Below are 22,030 nucleotides of genomic sequence, written 5' to 3' on the forward strand. Positions count from 1 at the left end.
ACAGGTATCTACCTACCTTTTAATCTTACATTCCTTTCATGCAGACTCCCAAATCATTCTAAACCGCAACACTTAATATTCACCTTCCCAGATCTACTAACCTCATTATCTGGCTGGCACTTGCTGTCTTTAGTTGGCCTCTGCGTTTTTCTAAGTGTGGATTCCTCAGAATCTGCAGACTAAAAAGAAATTAATTGCTTCAGATTAAGCGTACTGAGAAGTGAGCTACTTACCCGAGTACCATGAAAGGGGAAATCAGCACAGAGTAGAACTGAGCACATCGCGATGTGCATCAATCTACCATATCCACCTGCCTGCTCCCTTTACCTTGCCACCCCTGCACAGCAGACTAACCGAGCAAGATCAGCAGTTAAACATTGTTCTCCGAGTAAAAACCAGGAAGGCAAGAATCCTTTAGATTCTTAAGACAGGTACTGCCAGAATTGCTTTCTCACATATAACAAAATGAAGCTACCCCCTAACAGAAGCATCTCTGATGTCCACCAATACTCAATTTCTACCATGAACCAGCATGCAACAGAACAGAAAAGAAAAACAGGAAATGTTTTGAGGAGGAAGAGGGAAGATAAAGAGAACAAAATTAAAGGCAATGAAGAGATGGCTCTTAAGACAGTTCAGGACTTCACACTGAGATGGCCTGAAGTATGGGGATGTAACGTGTGGAGTTCAGTGCAAACAGAGCACCCTCACAAGAATCTAGATGGGCTTCCCAACAGTCCTTTGAAGGAAAGAAAAAGAAGAAAAAAAATCAAGCTGGAAGCAAACAGCTCAATCTAGAAAGCCAGGTAAAAAAATACAAATGTGCCACTGCCATCTTGTGTGTCCTGCTACAGAAGAAGCCAGCTCAAGAGAGACTAGTCGTGGCTCAAAGGGAACTCTCTTCAACCTCGTCTTCCCTAAAAGCCAGCTATGGCTGCAACACCAGCATGCATTACTGGGAAGGCACATGAGGATACAAGTACAGAGTTCCAATAGTCGATGCCACCTCTCTGCCATACAATCTCATGTGATCAGGAGAATTCAGACATGCAGATTTCAGAAAAGAAACTGCTTATTAGATGTTCAAGAAGCACTGTCAGATGACTCCGATGGCTCAAGCCAAGATATATGACAGAGACACTAAGTTAACAGATGGCCTCAGTCACACTCTTACCAGATCAAATCCACACCAAAACTTTCACTTCGTAAGAGTAACTGCTGTTAAAGGAAGTACTTAGTTGTTACACGTGCAGAAATACAAGTACGCAACGTCATTAGAACAAATGCTCAGTCCCTGCCACAGCATGTGGAAAGTTATTCTCTGAAGATTTCAATTACCTTTTTCTCTGCTTTATCCTTTCCATGTTCTCTTAAATGCTCCCCATCTTTTTCTCTGTCCCTTTGTCTATCCCTTTCCTTATCTTTTCCTCTATCTCTGTCTTTCTCTCGTTCTCTGTCTCTAGCCTTATCTTTGTCTCTTCCTTTCAGTTTGTCCTTTTCTCTTCCTCCATTTTTCTTCTCTCTTTCCTGTCCTTTACCATGCTCAAGATCATCTTCTTGCTCTATGTCTCCTTTTCCCTTGTTTTTTTCTGTTTCTCTTCCTTGCTTGGTTGTTCTGCTTTTGTTTCTCTCCCTTTCTTGTTTTTCTCCTTCCTTAAATGTGTCTCTTTCAGGGTCTTTGTGCCTGTCTTCATTATCCTTCTGTTTATCATTTTGCTTTTCTCTTTCTTCACTCTCTTTCAAATCTCCTTTGGGCTTTCTGTCTCTGCTTGAACTTCTGTCTTTAATTTCAGTGTCTCCTCTGTCCTAAAAAGAAATTAAAAGTAAAAATTAATTCCAATACATAGCAACTCAGTCACACAGTTACTTTACACAGACAAAAATGCAAGCTAAAAAAACAACACCCAAACACCAAAAAAACCAAACCATAAAGAGTGGTAGCCCTTGTACCCCACAAAAGTTGCAAATGCCTACCTCTCTATCTCTATGGCTTTTTCGTTCTTCTGGTTTGGACTCTCTGCTTTCTTTATCTCGAGATTTAGAGGACGGAGGTTTCCCTTTAGCATCAGCTCTTTCCCCAGCTAAGATCTTTTTTACAGCAAAATCACTGGACAGCTTTAAGGAATAGGAAAACATCATTGAAATGAGTAAATTACTCTATTAAATACCTCCTTTCTTCCTAACTTTGTAATTAACATGACTTGGGTGAGCTTTTTTGTTTCGGGGTGGGGGGGGTGTTGCTTTTTAATAAACAAAGCTCATGTATTTCTGCTCTTCTGAAACATTCTTTCACAGGAGTAATAATGCTCTCCTATGCCAAATACCTCCTGGTAATTCTTGTAATTATTTGATTACATGGACCAGAGCTATATAAATATATGGTGGTTTTTACGTATTACAGTACAACAGCAATTCTCATTGCGACAATTTAAATATTTTTCAAAATAGTAAAGCAAATGACTATCAAATCCTTATACCACAACTGCTAGATTGATTAAACACTCTTAAAACCATACTGTGTCATATCTGCATCTGCATCCATTCTTAGGCCACTCCACTTTCACCCAATACTTGCTCAATCAGCAATGGTCACTAAAGAAAACTATATTAAGAACGACTTCCAATAAGCTGCAGTTAGTGTTTAAAAAGTTTTTGCATCTGGTTCATTTGTTAATAAGACAAGCAATTATTAATCAGATCATTTAGACAGCAAGACAAGCTTTTGTGTCCAAATGGTAGAAAGTTTGACTACATTAACAAAAAAACAGAAGAAAAAAAAATAATCACAGTCAGGGAATTCTCCTTCCTGAAACAGGAACAGCTTTTAGATCACTAAAACTGATATTACCCCGGGGGCAGACTCCTAATTCTCTCCTGCTTTGTAAATGCAAAACTATGAAATTTTGTGGGTTTTCACATTTGGACACTAACTTCTGCACATTAGCAACACTTGCCTGAACTAAGTAACTCCAAGCAGTACGCTCAGCTCAGCACTAAAGTATCAGGCTAGAGACTGATCCACATTTTTGGGGCTCTTTTCCACAATGCATGTCAAGCTTCTGTTTCACAAAAAAAGCCAGGAGCCTAATTATTTTAGTTCAGATGGGTAGACTATATCCTCTGGATATTAAATCTCATCGCAATATTCTGCAGAGCTGTTCCATCACGCATGTTTTCAAACAAACTCTGTGCATGTTTATCAGTTTCCCCCTTCCCTGTCTCAAGCAGTTCATAAGGAAGAAGCGCACAGCACTCTACTAATTAAAACCACTTAACGTACATTTCAATGAGTAGATTATCAGACAAAGGTAACCCAAACTAAACTTGCAGACAGCCCATAAACACTGCAGTATCTCACAGTTAAATATACACAGCTTCTTCACACTCACTGATCCAAGGTTTTTGGGTAATACCTTTATATTCAAAAAATCACTGTAACACCTATAAGCAAAGAATCCTCATTACTTTTAATACAACAATTATTTTAATAATTGCCTATGCAGTTATTTTTAACTGGTTATCAAAGTTCTCCTTTGCTTCATTTCCATATTGAAAAAGTAAAAAAAGCATCACACTAGAAAAATTACTTTCATTACAGAATTAGAAATTTGACTGAAATTTTGAAGTCAAAGGTGGCAGTATCTGGTCATATAATTAATGTGTCTGCATCCCAACATTTTAAAAGTTCTGAAGCTTCGTGTTCTTCATACCTAACCAATGTTATTAAATGACCAGTGAATAAAGTGAAAAATAAAAAGCAGTATACATTAAAAGCACTAAAATATCCAGAACGTATTTGCATGGGAACCTGGCTCAAACTCTACTAAGGATCATATACTATCCATCTGTTGTTATAGTTTTAAGTGGTAACCCATTTATCTTCTGTAAATAAAAATAGCAGTTGAGTATTAATAAAGTCTGTTACAAATAAGCTCTGATAATATGTCAGTATGTGCATAAAATATATTAGTGATGTCGTACCTTATTTAAGCAACACTTCCCAATTGCTTGAAGAAATTCATTGGTTTTTTCAGGTTCGTGTCCAGCCACAACACGTGCTGGTTTTACTGACAGCGGCTCTCCTGTTACCATTACAACAGCATCAATTGCCTTCTGAAGGAAACTGATTTTGGCATCTTTATCCTGGTAAAAGAGCAATTTAAAATAATACTGAGACTCTAAAGTAATTCCACACACCACCTAACGACTAGAAAAACTGATGGGAGGAACAGTTGCAGACAGCATCCGTACAACAAGAGCAGCACACTGTTTGTAAGGTCAGCAAAGAGGGCCGCACCTGATTTATAGTTAGTTATTTCTAATTAAGAAATGACAGCTTTGATAACAGACGAACATTGAACTAGAACGGCCAAAGTGGAAGTATAACTTTGTCTTTTTAGTAAGTTTATCTTTTAGCTTCAGTGCATTTTAAGACTGCTATTAAAACTTGCTTGGCACTCCATTTTGAAGCATTATACATTAAAGAAGATAAGTTTTATTTAAGAAATGATTGCAAGTACTACCAAAAGAATCACTAGAGAGTTCTAACAGGACTGTTACAGCAGATGTTGCTCAGAAAGACAGTTCTTACCCTGAATATTTTTCAGCATTGAAGTCCCAAAGTTACAGGACTAACATGAGTCTAAACTGAGGGTCTTACGTGCTTGCACATATACTTTACAAACCAGACTTTACAGTGAGTAAAGAAAACATACGAAAGATAGTGGGAATGGGATACAGGCACATATTTTTATCTCCACAATTACCAGATGTGTTTTAGTTTTAGAACCATACTTCACAAACAACTTCTCCCAAGCGGCCTTCAGCAGAGATGATGTCTTTTAGTGATTATGCAAAATCATAGGGGGGAAAAAAAATAAAGACAAAATAAACAACCCCCTACCAATCAAAATTTTACTGGAGGGTTCCTGGCACAGAGAATGAAATCATGGTGTGAAGTCTCTGCAGCTGTAGAATACTCAGCAGAGGAAAAAAAAGGGAGTTTATTAATAAAACGTAATCAAATTAACGGATTATTTACCAGCCCAGGACAGAAGTCTACTCACTCACCCTTTGGACTCATGAGTGGAGATAAAGGATTTCACTAGTCTGTTAAAAAGTAAACCCACATGAGAATTCTGTACTCGTGTTTATATTCTTTTAAACCAATGCCTGTTAAACTGTCACATTCAAACTGATAACTGAGAAGTGGACCACTGCCATTTCAGTTAATTCAGAAAAGGAACAGTGGTAATTATCCTGTAAATCACCCGATTCTGGACTGCACTTACTGTCCAGGTGCACAGATCCAGAATGACCTGCATCAAATCTGACAGACACAGCAGTGCAGAGGCAAGCAACAGAAGCCGCTATTTCCTCTGCTGAGCAAGGCCGACACTCTTTACAGGCACCTGGCAGCACAACCTATTCCTGTGGCACCAAAACTTAGCTGAGCCATTCACGTAGTATCTCAAGTCCCAGAGCCACTCTCCACAAACAAGAACCGGGTTCTGCTGCAAGCACGTGCATGATAGTCAAACGCGTGGGAAGACAGTCTCCAGAGTCAGGGTACTTCCCGTCTTCGATTCTTCCAAACGGATTAAAACAAACAACTGCCACATAGCTGGGATTTTCAGATTGTCTCCATTAACTACAGCAGCACTTCACCCTCACCAGTGCTCCCTGCACTCAAAAATAAAAAAGGAAAGGAAGGAAATACTGCAACCTCCTTCTATTAAAAGTTGTCCACCCTTCCAAGGACATATGTAATCTATTAATTTAGGGAAGGAGACAGGACACTATTTGAAACCAAACATGTTTTTAAATAAAGATCTAAGATTTCATCCTACATCCTCATCATTTTCAGCAGTTAACATTACCAGTGTGTTCTGTCCATGTAAGAAATCCTCATGAACCTGATGAGAAACCTACAGCTCCCACCTACATCGGTAAACAGAATTCTATCCAAATAAAAACAAACATCTGAAACAGTGCTGAGAGCTTAAGAAAATATTTTTTCTTGGATAGATTTCACAAAAAGGTATCTCCCCTGTTTCAGCTAGTAGGACTTTATATATGGAGATATAAAAACAAAGAATTTTTTGTGTGTGTGTATATATATATATAGCTGATGTAAAAGATTCAACAAGCAAGCCTGATGGCCAGTATTTCCATTTATAAAGGAACAACTTTACTAGACCTAACAAGATGAACCTTTCTGATAAACACACAGACAGTATCATCCACTGTAGCTGGCAGAAGAGATGTATTTGGAGAAGTCCCAACAAATAAGGAATCCTCATGCTTTAAATTCCCCTTGCATCCCTCTCCAGTTGATTGCTATGACTATACATCCCTTGAACAAACTAGAACCCAGTGAGGTCCACGTGTGTGCTCTGCAGGCCAGATCTGGCTCGTGGGATGCTTTCAGCCTGCCTCACACAACTTTCCGTGTGGAAGGAGGGGATTAGCCATCCAAGCAGAACGTGTTACCCCAACAGTGGAGACATAAAAAGCACAGAAGAAATGGTGGGTACTTCAGGACCCACCTGCTATGTCCAGGTGGGAGCGGTAAGCTGAAATGGTCACTGCGCTTGTGCGTACATGACGCTGCGCAGCATAAGAAGGGGTGTCCAGACCAGGACCCAGCCCCAGCCACCAGAGGCTGGACCAAGTTTTAGTCTTGCTTAATTTCAGTCTACACACCTCGCGACTGGCAACAGCACAGCCAGCCTGCAAAGAGCACCTGTCAGTTCTCCCCAGCCCACATCACAAAGAGTGTGGACTACAGCACTGGGACTATTTCACAGCGGGTACAAACTTTTTCTTTTTTCTGAAAGCATCCTGCCCATTCCATGTCTGTGCATCTACTGCCAAATCATCACACCAGGTGAGTATCTTTCCCTAGTGTTACATAAAGCAGATCACCCTCACATAGAAATGCACACAGCTATTCACAGCATTGACTCCAGCTGCTGCTCTCAAACTCTAGCTCTCCATGGGTACCTTCCATCTCTGCATAAAGATTACCCTTCTGATTTTCCACAACTCCAACAGAAATCACAGCAAGAAGCATCCTGGGAGTGCCCAGCCTTTCTCCTGACCAGTGTTCAGAAAAAAGGAACGCAAGCTAGAAACATTTTCCACCACAGTACAGCATTTTGATCTCTGCCTGAACTCTTGAAAACCATGATCTCATGGACCGTGAAAGAAATTCTCAGAGAGGTACTCAAGATTGCTGCAACTCGAGAGCTATCACATGATGTGGATACAAACCAAGACCTGCTCAGGAGTTGCTAGGAAATCTGCTTTTTCAACCCACAAATAAAATGCATGGTGCTGTCCCAATAACACATCTTCATCACAGAACTACAGACAAGCTTCAACAGGCACAGTACCAAAAAAAATAACGATCCATTGTATAAATAGCTTAGATTTTAGTCACAGAAATATAAACATATATATCACACTGATAATTAGCTGCAAGAAACGCATAAAACATCCACGCAATTGGCTGTACGGATGCCAAACCAGGCCCATAGACCTCATACTTTCAGTTGCTATGTTAAACAATCACCAAAGGATGTAGCTGTCTAACTAGCAACATACAAACACTAGGTTATTCGCCATGAATAAGTGCCATGAAAAGTTTCCAACCAAGTCAGTAGTTGGAGAACTCTGCATCAGCTCAGCAGAGACGAACAAGAGAGGAAAGGCAGAGACTAAAGTCAACCTTTGTACTTAAGGAAAGCATTTGTCAGTAATAACCTTCTCTAATTAGCTATTTGTATAACGTAATAAACCTATTGTGGAATGCATATAATAGACAAATGCCTCAGTAAGTCCTGGGATATTAAGCATGAATATTTATGCTATATATGGGTACAATATATATATACACACACATACATAAAGCAATAAATCTAAACCCATACATTCTATTTATAGACCACAAGACTCTTTCAAACAGTGTATGTGGATTTCTAGTGTTTGTGATTTATTAACAATGCCCAACTACTGCCTAATTACTATTATCAATGCCAAACTACTTCAAGGCAACCTTGCTACATAATGATTCTTTTCATCCACACTACTATAATATTTTGGAAGCCTACATCTGATCATAGATTAACACTTGTTGTTTTGAAATCTGTACAAAAACAGTTGTTTACTCGCAACAGCTTGTTTGTGTCACATCCACAAATGCAATCTACAGGGGTTCACCCTGTGCGTTGCACAATATAGCCAATAGGCAATACTTCTGACAATTTCTGCACAAGACTAAAGACAGGTCCTTGACATTAAATGCAGAAAAGACCAAAAGTACCTTCGGGCAAGTTTCAAAGAATACTAATATTAAAGCTAAATAAATAAGGAAGTTTCATACCCACCTTAACATTATCCGATTTCAATTCAAAATCCGTGTAAAGTCCTTTCATAAAACCCGTCACTCTAATTACCTTCAAAATAGAAGAAAAACAGTAAGTACACTTGAAGGCCTCTGTTCAATAAAGCCTGTGTAGCAATAGGAAATATATTGGCCTTATTTGCTTGCAGAGATGATACCTTGTGAGAACTGTTTCTAGAGCAGATTCAGAGGCCTCTGAACATGCTCTGTGACAAGACTTAATCCTTGCTTACCGCTCAAGCCTCCCTTCTTACTTAATTCCATCTTTAACCTTGATGGTTGGTGAATCCAGGAGACTCACAATGTAAAGACCTGCATTTGCACTTTAACCACAGCTCTGCATTATTCCTTTATTGACTTCTTTATATGTGACTATATATAAAGCAGCAACTCAGTAAACGTTAAAATTAAGACTGGTGGGTGTTGTGTTTTTGTTAACGGGAGATAGGAAAATAACCTACCAGCAGGTTTCACGGAGGATCAAAGGCAGAGTCAGGCCCTCAGGTCATACCCACAACCAGCCGCCCCAAACCCGACGAGATTTACTTGCTACTCAGCGTCCCCCCCAGCAGCAGTGTCCTGGTGTGCACCAGCCCCGCCAGGCCGCGGGACGGTGACGGGGACACCCCCCCCCACCCCCGAGTCAAGGGGCCTCAGGGCCCCCCGCAGCCCCCCGCCCGGGGGACCCCCTCTCCCCCCTGCCGCGGCAGGCACACCCCCGCCCGCCAGGGGGCGGCCGAGCCCGCAGGCAGGCCCTGTTGCCTAGCAACAGCGGAGCGGGCCCGCAGGCCGGTTCCCGGCCCACCTCGGTGATCACGTCGTGCAGGTAGCGGAAGGGCGGCTTACTCAGCAGCCGGTCCGTCAGCGGCGGCTTGCGGATCACTCGGCCCAGGGACTCCTGCGTCCGCCGCACCACGGCCTCGTTCATAGCGGCGGCGGGACCGCGCCGGAGGCGGCTCCGGGCATTCCCGGCCTGCCCCGCGGCGCGCCGCGCCTCACTGCGCAAGCGCAGCGGCCGAGGGGGGGGTTGCTAGGCACAGCGCGGCCCTAGCAACCGGCCTGGGTAGGCCCGGGCCCGAGGGAGGTGGCCCCGGACGGCTAGTCACGCCCCAGCGCCTTTATGTGAATAATCAGCAGATAAACAGTGCTCAAACTCCATTGTACTTTTTGGTGTTTGTTGTTTTGGGTTTTTTTATTATTGAAATAAAGAAGTAGAAAGTAAGAGTGATGGATGGGGAAGAATGAGGTAACATCCGGATTGCCTGATCCCACATCACACTCCCCAGCAAAGCCAGGCCAAGGCCACTACAGAAGAGCACAGGACCCCTAGCACTGTCCTCAGCCCCTGCAGGCCCATTGCCACCAGGCAACCCACTTCGTCCTTGCCCTGTCACAGCCTGCATCAACAACTGAAAACCTGGCTGTGCCCAGCCTCCAGGTTGCTGCCCATCTCCCTGACCAGGCTTGGGAACCTGAGAAAGAAAATGCTGCTTTTCTGCTCAGCCAGTCGCTACCATTAGTGTTTGAAAGCTGAACTTCAACAGGGCCGCAAGGGGGCCGTGCTGCTGTGCTTCAGCTTACTTGCCTTGCTGAACAACCTTAGAAGAATGAATCAAATTTGGGAAGAGAAAGATAAGTTACAAAGCAAATTTATCTGGCGTTAGTTCAGACAAAAATATAGGTTATTTTTTCAGCAAAGGAAGCAGACAGCTTCCACGTTGACCAGGTAATTACATCTGGGCTCCTGAGAGCAGGTGGTTACAAGGAAGTGATTTTTGTCTTCCCCAAACACAACACACTGGTGGGTTGTTGACTTTCCCAGACAGGCTGTGACTACAAGATCTGGTGAGCCTGGGAAGAAGAGGAGGTGTTGACAGCTTCTACATCCAAGGGCATCAGAAAGTCTCAGAGGAAGCAAGAAGACTGGGAAGAAGCTGCACTGGGGAAGAGGGTTGTTTGTTTTGGAATTGTGTGGTTTATCTGGATTTCTGCCACCAGCTCTCTACAAAGCATCTGAGATGTCTGAGAAGGACTCTCAGGGGTTTTGTTAAATTTGGCCTTTGGCACGCTCGTTTTGCTGAAGAGGTAGTACCCCAAGGAAGCATGGCTCAATTTAACTGAAGAACCAAAAGCTAGCAACCCACAAAATCTCCACGAATCCCTACAGACCTAGAGGCAGGCACTGGAATCAAAAGAATTACCCTAAGACCATAAACCAGAAAGCTTTAAGTTTAGTCTGGAGACCTAGTCTGTTTGAGGACCTGGGACAAGAATTGTTCAGAAACACTGGGCAAGCCAAGACCAATCCTCCTGAAAACGTCAGTAAGAAATTCAGCTGACCACACGACATCAGTAAGAGACAAAGCAGTGTACCCTGTGGCTCAACATCTCCAACATGCACCAAAAGCCATCCTAACACCAAAAGGGTCGCAGAGAAACTGGCTGTTTTGAGCACTTCATCACAAGCAGGGATAGACATCCATGCATATTGCCTTTTCCTCCAAGCTTTGCCTCCTCCTGGAGGAAGGGACTCTGACCTTTCCAGCCACTAGTCTGACTTCATACAGCAAAACTACTTTGCAGAAATAGGCTGGAAAGCAGCAGGACAGCACCACGGTACGTATTGCTGGTCATATATTCAAGGCCCAGCAGCAGGAATGTAAAGCTCCCTACCTCTGATTCTTTTTACATACCACAAACAGCAGGATACTGTCTCCAGCTTCAAATAACCTTATGAACTCAGTAGCTTAAGTGCACACATGTATATATGCAGTTTCCAACCTCTATCAGCTGAGCTACCAAATGCTGCTGTAAAATATAGATGCAGCTTGACAACAGAAAGCACCTTCTGTCTCAGTCAAAAACACAGTTCAAACTGAGGATATTTGTGTCAGGAACAGTAATATGTAGTAATAGTAATATGGAAGGATATACTGACTGCATTATCTTAGAACAAGATTTTTGTTGCTATGATAAGTATTAGCAGGTTTTCATGCTTCACTGGCTTTCTCAGTTTTAAGACTTTAAAAAAAAAAAGAACAGCAAACCAAACAGTTTGTAATTGTGCAGGATTGTAAACATATTCTGCAAGGACTGGAATCAATTCCTAAGGGTTGGTGTCTCTGCACTCCCCTCTTCTGGCTGCCCACTTCAATAACACTTAAGAGGACTATTTTTCTGAGGTCTCAATCCCCAGATCATAGCAAGTTGGGATCAGCTAGATGCAAAAGCTAATGGTAACAAAACAAATCCATCCCACAGACCAGCAGCCTAACAATCAAATTGAGTTCACAGTCCTCTTTTCTAGTCTTTCCACCTCAGCAGCACACAAATTTTTGTCTGACACTCAAAGCTTCGAACCTCACAGGATGCCTGCAAAATGCAGCAAAGTGCATCTGTGCCATCCACCAGCTCCATCAGACAAACTAGTCTATTCTCATGGCACTCTGTCCCTGGAGCGCTGATTAAAATGTGGCATTATATGCACTTTTGCTATCAACAGGAGTTGACAAAAATAGTCAAAGGAGAAAAAAATAAATCATTTTCCCAACTCAGTGGCTTTGTATTTTCTAGAAGCTAATTGCTGTTGCCAAAGCAAAATCGCTACTCAAAACTACACATTAAAATCAAAAGAAAAATAAAATACTTTTAAAGACCTTTTAGAAGTCTAGCTGTCCAGGATAGCTTTGATTTCTGACCTTCAGCTGCATAGAGGTAGGAATCTTCCCTGTCATTCTTAGTATCTTCAGCGCTCTCTCCGCAGTGATTGAAAACGGGAGACACATGGAGGTGCTCCTGCACACAGAGCTCTGAGCCAGACGCAGCACTGATGCCCACGTGTAGGCTGGGACAACAGCTCTGGGAGTGCTGAGAGACATGGCACACTGGTACCATCCTTGCACCCTCCGTCACAGGCCTCTGCAGAGGAGCCATGGTCACAAGAACTCAGTGCACCTCGTGGTGCAATAGATACCTAGAATCAGGCAGCACTTACTGATTTTTAAGTAACAGTTTATCTTAATGGCTTTATGATTAAGAGAAGAATTTTCTTTGCTAGTGTTTACAAACTTTTCTTTACCCCAATCAGTGTCATTCTGAAAGGATGCTTAAATTACAAATACATTTAAGTTTCTCTTGCATGTGCCTAGCTACCTGGTACTTATTGCAAGTTTTCCACAGCACAATTTCTTTTTTTTCTTTCTTCCTCCCCTCTTTTTTTTTAAGCCATAAGTCTTTTAGAGTCATAATTGTTTAGGTTGGAAAAGGTCCTCAAGATCATGAAGTCCAACCATTAACCCAGGACTGCCACATCCATCACTAAATCATGTCCCTAAGCATTGCACCTACACATCTTTTAAATGCCTTCAGGAATGGTGACTCCTTGACAAACCTTTAGGTGAAGAAATGTTGCCTAATATCCAATCCAAACCCCTCTTGGTGTAACTTGAGGCCGTCTTGTCCTGTCAGCTTGTTGACCAACTTCCACCTCACTGCAACCTCCTTTCAGGTAGTTGCATGGAGTAAGAAGGTCTCCCTTGAGACAGAGGAAAGGGTTTGAAAGCCTTTTAGTATAGTAAGAAAAGCAAAGCATGCAATGATAGTCTTTTAAGATAGGGTTTGTATTGTTACTGCTTTGTGGATTGCCACACTCGCTGCTGTGAATGTTTCATTATTATTTGTTAATTTCGTTATTATTTGTTAAATTTTTTTTCCCCCGTATAATTCAAACAATAAAAATTAAGGATTGGCCCATTTCCTTTCTTTGTTCTCCACATTACTTATGTGCACACGTAATAAAGGAATTTATACTCTGCAGGACTGAGAAAATCCCTCTTATCACAACCTGCCAGTTAACCAAGTCATGCAGCCTCCAGCCATGCACAGAGTATGATAGGAAAATCAAGAGTTCATAAATTGCTACAAGTAAATTCTGATTGGAGAACCTTGAACAGACCTATACATCACCGCAAGGGAAGATATGCTCTATCTGTACATTATAGCTATGGATGGATTCTTTCTGCAGTCAGAAGTTTACTAGCCAAGTTAGACATATACGAAGGAACCCAAACAGGTGTCAGCTTAACAGAAACTATGGTGGCTGTACCTCCTCACAATGCAAAAAAAACCCCACACCCAAACAAACCCACCCCGCTATCACAGCCCGTACCTGTCAACGGCAACCGATGGGAACAAAACAGACCATGCTAGCTAACATACCTGTCTTTACAGGCAAGAGGGCTGGTGGCTGGGAGGAGGGTTAAACTTCTTTAGGCATTAAGACCACAGGTATCATTCCCAGATGTCACCCGGGAGCTGTTCCACAAGCACAGGCTGCTGGCAGGGGCTTACAGCCCAAACATGGCTCTGGCCAGCCACGGCAGCCAGGAGACAGGTACGGCAGCGGAACTACACAGCGCACTCAGATTCTGCACGGAACGCAGAAAACTGCACATATTCAGAAGTGATCAGTGAAGCTGATGCTCTCTGAGGAAGAAACCCACGAACTAGTAAAAGGATTGATGCTCTTACTCAGCACGAACACCTAGATGAAGCGGGAGCAGAAGCAGCGGCATGCACAAACCCCATCCAATAAACACAGCTGGTGGGCCTCCACCACCCGGCTGTAATAAAGATCCACAGAAGGAGTTGGATCATGATCCTGTCCTTTGTATTGACCTGCACAAAGCGCTGTGCTGACCAAGGACCAGTCAGAAAACAGAAAACGAACATTCAGTTGTTAGCCTGTCTTGCTCACCCATTCCAGTTCCATCCCCCCAGCGCTATTGCTCGTTATTACCAGGGTTTGTACCTCTGACACCCTTCAGGACGCGACTGCTCTGCTCAGTGGCTGCTGAGGGAAGACCAAAGTGAGCAAGAATGAATTAGCTTTTTAACGGGCCACTTCCCCCTGCTCCACAATCACTTCAGCAAACTGGAATGAGTCATGAGGAAAAGAAAAAGAAAACACACACTCTTCTCATAATAGGGTCCCTGGAGTTGAACACTTGCTCTTTTACAAGGACTGCACCGGGAGTGGATACAAACGGTAAGTTCCTTTGCCTTTCTTACTACACGCAGGACCACAGTGCTCTAGATGCTTCATACTAGTTCACTTGCAAAATAGACCACATTCACATATTTATCCACAAACTGGGAGTTGAAATAATGAGAAGTAAATACTAGACCATGCTTTCTAAAAAAGGGGGGGGAAAACACAAGCTAAAAATCACTTTAACTTGCATCAAAATCCCAGTCCTCCAACTGAACGCAGGGCCTTGCGCAGTACAAACCCAGCTGGGTTGGGTAAACTCACACAGCCATCAGAATGCAGTCTTAGGAACAGATTTTAAAATTAAAGCTTAATGAAGGTTGTGCCCCATCTAACATTAGAAACCAATCCACGCCATTCCCAATCAACATATCAGTGAGACATAACACAGACAAGTCAACTAGACATATAGAAATGACTTTTTATTTTGTGAAGAACACTTGAAAAATAAAGATGAAAGCTTTTCCAGGCTTTGGAATATAACCATCATAAACTATGGAATCACAAAGACTCCATTTTAAAAAGATGTTCCCTATTCCCACCCCCATTTTTAATGAACCCTCTCATTGTGGCATGACCCACAATAGTTTTAAGGAAAAAAATATGCGCATTTGAGCCAATATTAGAAATAATCCAAGATTGGTTCAGTGCAGGCGCTGCTACATTACACTTTAACAAAGGCACATACTAAAACCCCCACGTTAGTACTTGGAATCCATATTTAAATTGCTCCAAAGTTCATGTTTTCAAGAAGAGACTAGAGTTATTAGAAGGTAGGTGGGAAGGCTGAGCTCACTACAGCTGTCCAGCACGGAACAGGAGGAATTAAAGTGCCAGCAAAGTAAGTGCAATGCAAAGAAAGAATCTGCAACACAAACCTTTCTCGTTTACCTTCGCGATCAGCATGTGCTATCACTTCTGTAAACCCTGGCTCACAAGAACATTTGTCAATATGGAAGAAGGCGATGCAAACTATGATAGGGAAAGCAATTGGCTGTCCTCACCTCAGAAAATCTATCCATAAAACTAGGATGGCAAGATTCAAGTAAAGCCTACCTACAACTGAAACAGCGAGATTAGAACATGCCCTTCTTGAACAAATCAGCCTAAGAAAGCACAGATGCACCTGCTGAATTTTAAAGATATGCACTGAAAGAATAATGATATGCTTTTCAAGGTGCTTTTGACTTTTTTTTGCTGATAGCAGAGTGTCAGTTTTTTTGTCTTGATGCTGTCTGAAATACCAGAATATTGTTAACCTATTAAAAGTAAATAAGAGATCTCACATCAGCCAGAACTTTTAGGAGTCTGCTGTACCAGCATCTCCTACTACAAAATCTTCTACACATAAACAGGTAAACATTCATGGCAGTCCCCAAAGGGGACTTGTATTTTGTCCTCTCATTATCTCAGCCTGAAGTTGTCCTTAATTAAATCTCAGTTCAGAAGTAACTTTTGAACAATTGCTTTGCTCATTTCAGAACAGGTTTTGGACATTTCTGCAGCTCAACAAGGCTCTGCAGTGTGTTGGGAGACCAGACCGCCCTCGATACAGCAATCTATTTGCACAGGTTCCCAGCCGTAAAAGGCACACACGTTAGATGCCACCAGCACGTAAACTGCTGTACAGAAACTCTTCTGTGTTACCGTCTGTTCTTCCATTTTCACCTTAGCATTCAAAACATGCTTAGACTTTGTTTAAAAACAATTAACTCCATTAAGAGTTTGGGTTAATTTGTCAATACTGGCTGTGGTCACAGGAAATTCTGAACCTGATGTTAAATTAAGCTAAGGTTATGAATAGTTACATACAGTGGGGGAAACTAAATACTGTAAGCCTTATAAAAAATTTGATAAAGATGCTGAAATGTCAACTTCTGGTAAACCCTGATTCCCAGCCTCAGGGGTAAGAAAAGTATGGTCTCTCATAAGCTAGTTATACACATTCTTAACCTTGAGATCCAATCTCACAGGCATTCAGTAAGCATTTTACTTAATAATTAAGAACCTTTGATACTGAGTTCAGCTGGTAGTCAGCTGCATACATCCCATTCTGTTATGCAGGCTATAAATCAGCTTTGTGACACCAAGAGAAACATTTTCTCAAATGTAACAAAGAATATTAGAACAGTTGAAAAGATAAGAAATGAGGGAAAGTCCTCTGAATAAGAGTACTGAAAATAAACACAAGCCTTTTTCCTGAGTATAATAAAACCCGCTTAAGACCAAACATCAGATCTGCCAATTTTTTCATCCATTTTGTTTGTTAACAAAGCTTATGGACAACAAAAAAAAGCCCTAGGAACTTCAAAATGTAAGGTTACCATGCTTTTGTTCCATATGACAAAAAGTCTTCAGGTTTTAAAGCTTGACAGATTCTGAACTTGCTCTTTTTTGAGCCAGTTTTGTACACTTTGTTCAGAGATTTCCACACTTCCCTCATTCCCGAAACCTGACTCCAGCCACTGCAGACTTAGGTCTATATATAAAGAGACAAAAGCAAATTCTAGCATCTGTAACTTCAAAGATCAGAGATGGAAATAAATTCTAGAAAGAGATGATTATGACTGCATTAAAAACCCCAGCAAACTCAGTAGTGATGTTGCAAGACATCAGCATCTAACCAAAAAAGGTTTTAGGGTGATTACAAAACAGTCACCACAAGGTTAAACAATATATTAACCTGTTTTCTCACAGATAAAGTGCATTTACCTAGCCTGAGAATAAGTAACACATTGATAAAGGGATGCTAGAGCACTTCCCCAAGAGAGATTTTAAAAAAATCAGAATGAATCTGATTCCTATGCCCAGTTTTTCCTCTGTGATTCTTGAAGAGACACTTCAGGAAAGACCCTCTTGCTGGTCCAGTTGAGGTACTCCATGCCAATTTAGTACATCAGTAGTACGGTCTGGTCAGCAAATCACGTGGTGCTATCTGAAAACACCCACATTGATAGAAAGAGCCACTTCTGGTTTACGATGCTTAATACTCAGCTTCTCCTCAGAGAAAACATGGTCCTGTAAGCGTTCAGCTTGCTGACTATTAAAAAAAGAAAAAAAATAGGAGATACTTAGTATTAGCCTTAGCACCAACAGCAGCACAAGCCTGCACTAGAACTCTATTTCCACATGGCTGTAAGGATGACATTGCAAGCTCACACTTAGGACCTCTGCGGTGCCAGTGCAGCCACAGAGTTCATTGTTCATCTCTGGAGGCAGGGACAAATGTTGCAGTACGTTGCAAGAGAGAAAAATGGCAGGCTCACTGCAGGACCACAGCACTTAAAGCCAGGAGTTTAAATTACCTGAGCACTTCTTTCAGAACTACTGGAACTGTCTGCTCTAAGTAGTAAAGAACAGCTGCAAAGAACAGTTTGCACATTTCTACAGAAAAAAAGAGATGTATATACTCAATACCTTTTCTTTTTTTCTAATGCAAGCTGCCTTTGTTTCTCTTTTCCAATGTCATCTCTCACTGTGCTGAAGTCCTTAGTGTCATCAAGAAGAAGATTCTGTTGTGAGAAAGGATTTGGTAGGTGAAAGTTATAAGGTCAAACTATTTCCCACATGCTGCTCAGTTTGCACAATTAATTTTCAAAGAATTTCCTCTAACTAGTTTTGCAGTCATTAAGTTAGCAAAGTGGAAAAAATTCAAAAAGGAAAAAATATTTATCAACTCCTCTATTTAGCTTTTGCATTTAACAGAATTTGCCTTATTCAGAAACTTCTCTAGAGTTTAATGCATCAGGATAAGACATCAGACTTCTCACCTACTGCTTTAAAACCCAGCGAGTATGTTCTTTCAGAGGTCTCCTAAGTAAGCCTTATTGCTAGTACAGAGCTCAATATGCTGCTGCGTAATTCTTTTTTTTTCTTAGTTGAATAGACCTGTAATAATTCTTTGGAAAATATAATGGGTTTAAATTTACAGTAAGATTTTTAAAGGGCATTGTTCTTACATTTTACTCAGTTGGGCAAAAATAGTCAATAAAATAAGGGTAAGAAAAAACATCCGGTTTCTTCTGGAAAGTATTCAAGTGTAGAGCAGAAAACAACTGCTTGCACTGGCCGAGAGCTGCGCAAGAGCCTCTAAGATATTGTCCTCTAGTGCCAGTACTGACATACAAGGAGTAAAGCATCATGTTGATAAAAGAACAAGAGAAAAAGACAAAAAAGACTGGTAGCGACAATTTTCTTAACAACACTACGTGTTATCTAGATCCACGTATCAGTGCTTTCATAGAGATGCAGCAGGATGCAGGAAAACCAGAAAGAAGTTAAGATACTGCAAACGGGAGAGTGCCTGAACCTAACCCTTGGGCAACAATTAAAGCCAAGTTAGTTTTACCTTCACTCCAATGACATCTCCATCTTTCAGGTGGTAAGGTGCTGACTGTAAACTCTCCTGTTTTTTCTTCCGTTTCTTCTTTGAAATTTGCTGTGTCTGAACAAAATCAAAGCAGAAACTTTGTACATGGCAGATTTCAGAAATCTGCTTAAACATGTTTGTTCAAGACCCACAGCACAAACCAACACATATTTCTCTCAAACAACTGTTGGATTCTGTCATTGCAGACCTTACCCAGCTAGATATTGGCAGCCACTCAAATCTTTCAGGGAAGTATTTGGCTATTTCAATTTTATCTACAGGGAGACAATAGTGAGAAGCCACTCTCTGCCTCAGTGCCCAGGTTGTGCATTCTTTGGAGATATCCCACACCAAATCCATGGAGTCATAGTAGTCCCTCTCCCCTGGTATGGCCATCTGGACTCGAAGCAGCAGTTCATGGGGCCTGTCATCATGAAGAGAAAACAGACCATTCTCATCAGTCATGCTTTCAGAATCCAGAATTCCCACTTTTCACTCCCTCTTGCCCTCCCTTATTTTGCTTCTGGAAAACAAAAAGTTCCAAAGTCATCTCGCATACTGACACCTGTAATCCTGACAGACAGTATTTAAGTTAAAAGCTGCTCAGTTACAAATGCATTGCTGTAAGAAATAAGTATCTTGAGATCTTACCCCAAATTCTCTTCTTTTTGCAAAGGTTCTATGCAGATTTCCACTCTGGCACCCAGTTTATAGTCACTGAAAACAAAACAAAGATAATATAAATTTCTAGTCATATAGTCTAAATTTTAGTAGACAAACCACTTTTAGTCAAGTAGACCTGTGCTTGGATGGAAAGCCAAAGCAAGAGGCTATCAGAACAAAAATGAAAAACCCTAGGGAAGTACAAAAATGGCATTTCAGGAAGTCTAAAATAAAGCTTGGCAGCATAAGCATGGCATGATCTACTCATGCTCACACCTTGCCCTTCCACAGCTCTGGTTAAAAAAACATGCTCAGAAAAAAAAAAAAACTGAAGTCAAGAGAAACAAGCTTTCTGTTGACATCTGACTGAGCCCAATTTATTTCTCTACCAATCCATCCCACAACCTACTACTTGCCTACCAGCGCTACTTCTGCTTTCAGTAAGAAACCTACTTGAGTTGCTGCTTGTTGTTTCGTAACAGCTTGCCTGGGCGCTTACTGTCCACTGTCCATGCTCTGAGAAATGAGGGCAGTGGGACAATCTGCTTCTGGCAGCATGGTAAGGTCAGAACCTGAGAAAAGAAACATTTCTTCAATAATTTTAGCAGCCAGTCTCCTTGGAAAAAAAAGAAAGCCACTTGATTAATTCTCAATGCAATACTGAAGCAGTCAAATGGGGCAAGGTATTTAGATTTATTCCACACCAGCTGTTACTTGTGACTTACAGGTAGTGGCTATGATCAATCAACACATTTGCTTTTCAACCTCAAAGCAAGTTGGACTTTGTTCCCTCCCAACACTTCTCAATTTAACTTCCATTTCTAAAGTACTGAATTTCTTTTTTTAACTAAAATTTGAACTGGGAGGGAATGAGGCTGACAATCATTGCCCCAGTCTCTAGCCAAGTGCTGAGCACGCCCCTTTAAGCCCTTATCAAGGACACAATATTCTTTCCATGCTAAGACAATTCTCCTTATTCACAAGAAGCAAATGGTCAGTTTTTCATAGCAGCAGTTTGGCAGAGACTGAAACTGAAGTCATAACCAAAAAAGTAAGTGTTGGTATGGATCAGAATCAGATGAGATCCTTCCACATGCGTTCAAGTAGAACAACCAACTGGCTAAACAACAAAGAGCCTTATGATAGGATTATTTTATGTCTTTTTGGAGTTTTGGGGTTGGCTTTTTTGGTTGGGTTTTTGTTTGCTTTTAGGTTGGGGGGGTTGTTTATTTTGGGGTTCTTCTTTTTGTGTATTAAAATCATACTTTTATGATGAAAAAAAAGCTCAAAAAGGCACCTTAGTTTCTGGCCAAAGAAACTAAGCTATACCTTCCCGAATGACAAACATGACCTTCTGTGCATCAAAAGCAATTCTTTACTCGTTTGATTCAACATACCAAAAAAAAAAAGGAAAAAAAAGAAAAAAACAACGCAGAAAACTAATACAGGAACAATGTGGAAATGGAAAGTGGCTTTTTAGGAAGTGCTTGTATGTGTGTGCTTCTCATGAAGAATTTTTACATTGTACATTGTGAAATAAAGATAGGGCTGCAAGCCGAAGTTCCAGATGAAGTGCAACAAGGCTTTTGCAGGTCAGGACACATGACAGGTAGAATGGCAACTGCAGGGGACATACTAAGGAAGTATCTGAGCTACATGCTCCAACTGCCCCTTGGTACTTACCACTGAACATGGCATAAAAGCAAATGCCATATCAGAACATACTGGAGACAAGGGAAAAGGAAATAGAAAATAGGTATTAATAGAGCTCAATTAATCACAGTGTTGCTGTACATTTCCAATACAGGAGAACATCTAACCTGCATCTTCAGATCTTCCAAAGAAGCTTCTCCTGCTATTTCTATACTGCCAGCGTAACAAAGATCCATGTCTGTGTGGATGTATTCTGGTGAATCTTTAGACAGGAGGGAGAGAGGGGAGGAAAAAACCAAACAACAGAAGAGTCAACATGACTGTTTATTGTCCTAAAAGATAACAGTCACTTCATGGTGAAATTTCACTTAAAGAAGGTACCTGAACTCCTTTTTTTTTTTGGAAGGAAGTTAAAGAAACATAATATACAGTTGATAAAATACATTGTTAGCTGCCAAACAGGATCAGTTGAAACTCCTCCTATACTGCAAATTTTAAAACTAAGACCAGTTATTCACACTTGCAAATAGTAATTATTGGTTATGACTGAACTGTAGAGCATGTTGCAAGGCAAGATAAATCTACATTTATCTATGCTGCTGAAATAATCAGGGGAGAAAGTATAACTCAGAAAAATGTGAAGAAAACTTCTAAAAGAAGACAGGTCCTGCTCTGCAACACAACTGAGCAAAAGGAAGAACATTACTTTTCCTGCAGAAAGGAAAATCAGTTGGTTTCCCATTTTTCAACTCACTGTTGTCCCCACTTCAATTTCTTCTTCCTTCTCAACCCTCACTTCATTTTCCTAGCCTAGCTGGTTTTCGATTTGTGTTTGAGGTTTAAAAGAACAAACACAGCTTAAAATACTGTATGCAATGTCTTTTATGCT

The 22,030-nt window shown here is 41.2% G+C and overlaps 2 protein-coding genes across 12 annotated transcripts in view; both read right to left on the bottom strand.

Annotated features, from left to right (window-relative positions):
• Positions 1-9,403, bottom strand: part of TRAF3IP1 (TRAF3 interacting protein 1) — a 45,534-nt gene extending 36,131 nt beyond the window's left edge. Inside the window, exons 1-6 of one of the 3 annotated variants that reach the window (XM_056349853.1) lie at positions 9,254-9,403; positions 8,391-8,459; positions 3,982-4,143; positions 1,975-2,115; positions 1,339-1,806; positions 102-179 (exon numbers count right to left, since the gene is read on the bottom strand). In XM_056349853.1, the coding sequence (XP_056205828.1) occupies positions 102-179; positions 1,339-1,806; positions 1,975-2,115; positions 3,982-4,143; positions 8,391-8,438 (897 nt within the window). In that variant the 5' untranslated portion in view covers positions 8,439-8,459; positions 9,254-9,403. Of the gene's footprint in view, positions 1-101; positions 180-1,338; positions 1,807-1,974; positions 2,116-3,981; positions 4,144-4,903; positions 4,923-8,390; positions 8,460-9,212 lie in introns of those variants that run through there. The other 2 variants (XM_056349852.1, XM_056349854.1) reach the window with 2 other exon arrangements.
• Positions 9,404-14,863: 5,460 nt separating this feature from the next.
• Positions 14,864-22,030, bottom strand: part of USP40 (ubiquitin specific peptidase 40) — a 37,981-nt gene continuing 30,814 nt past the window's right edge. For 8 of the 9 annotated variants that reach the window (XM_056349128.1, XM_056349129.1, XM_056349127.1 and 5 more), the window contains 7 exons: positions 21,309-21,403; positions 19,942-20,060; positions 19,477-19,542; positions 19,039-19,249; positions 18,805-18,900; positions 17,874-17,968; positions 14,864-17,496 (listed from right to left, as the gene is read on the bottom strand). In XM_056349128.1, the coding sequence (XP_056205103.1) occupies positions 17,388-17,496; positions 17,874-17,968; positions 18,805-18,900; positions 19,039-19,249; positions 19,477-19,542; positions 19,942-20,060; positions 21,309-21,403 (791 nt within the window). In that variant the 3' untranslated portion in view covers positions 14,864-17,387. Of the gene's footprint in view, positions 17,497-17,873; positions 17,969-18,804; positions 18,901-19,038; positions 19,250-19,476; positions 19,543-19,941; positions 20,061-21,171; positions 21,213-21,308; positions 21,404-22,030 lie in introns of those variants that run through there. The other variant, XM_056349134.1, reaches the window with a different exon arrangement.

This window comes from Falco biarmicus, chromosome 8 (genome assembly GCF_023638135.1).
Source record: "Falco biarmicus isolate bFalBia1 chromosome 8, bFalBia1.pri, whole genome shotgun sequence".
In the NCBI taxonomy this organism is placed as follows: Eukaryota; Metazoa; Chordata; class Aves; order Falconiformes; family Falconidae; genus Falco; species Falco biarmicus.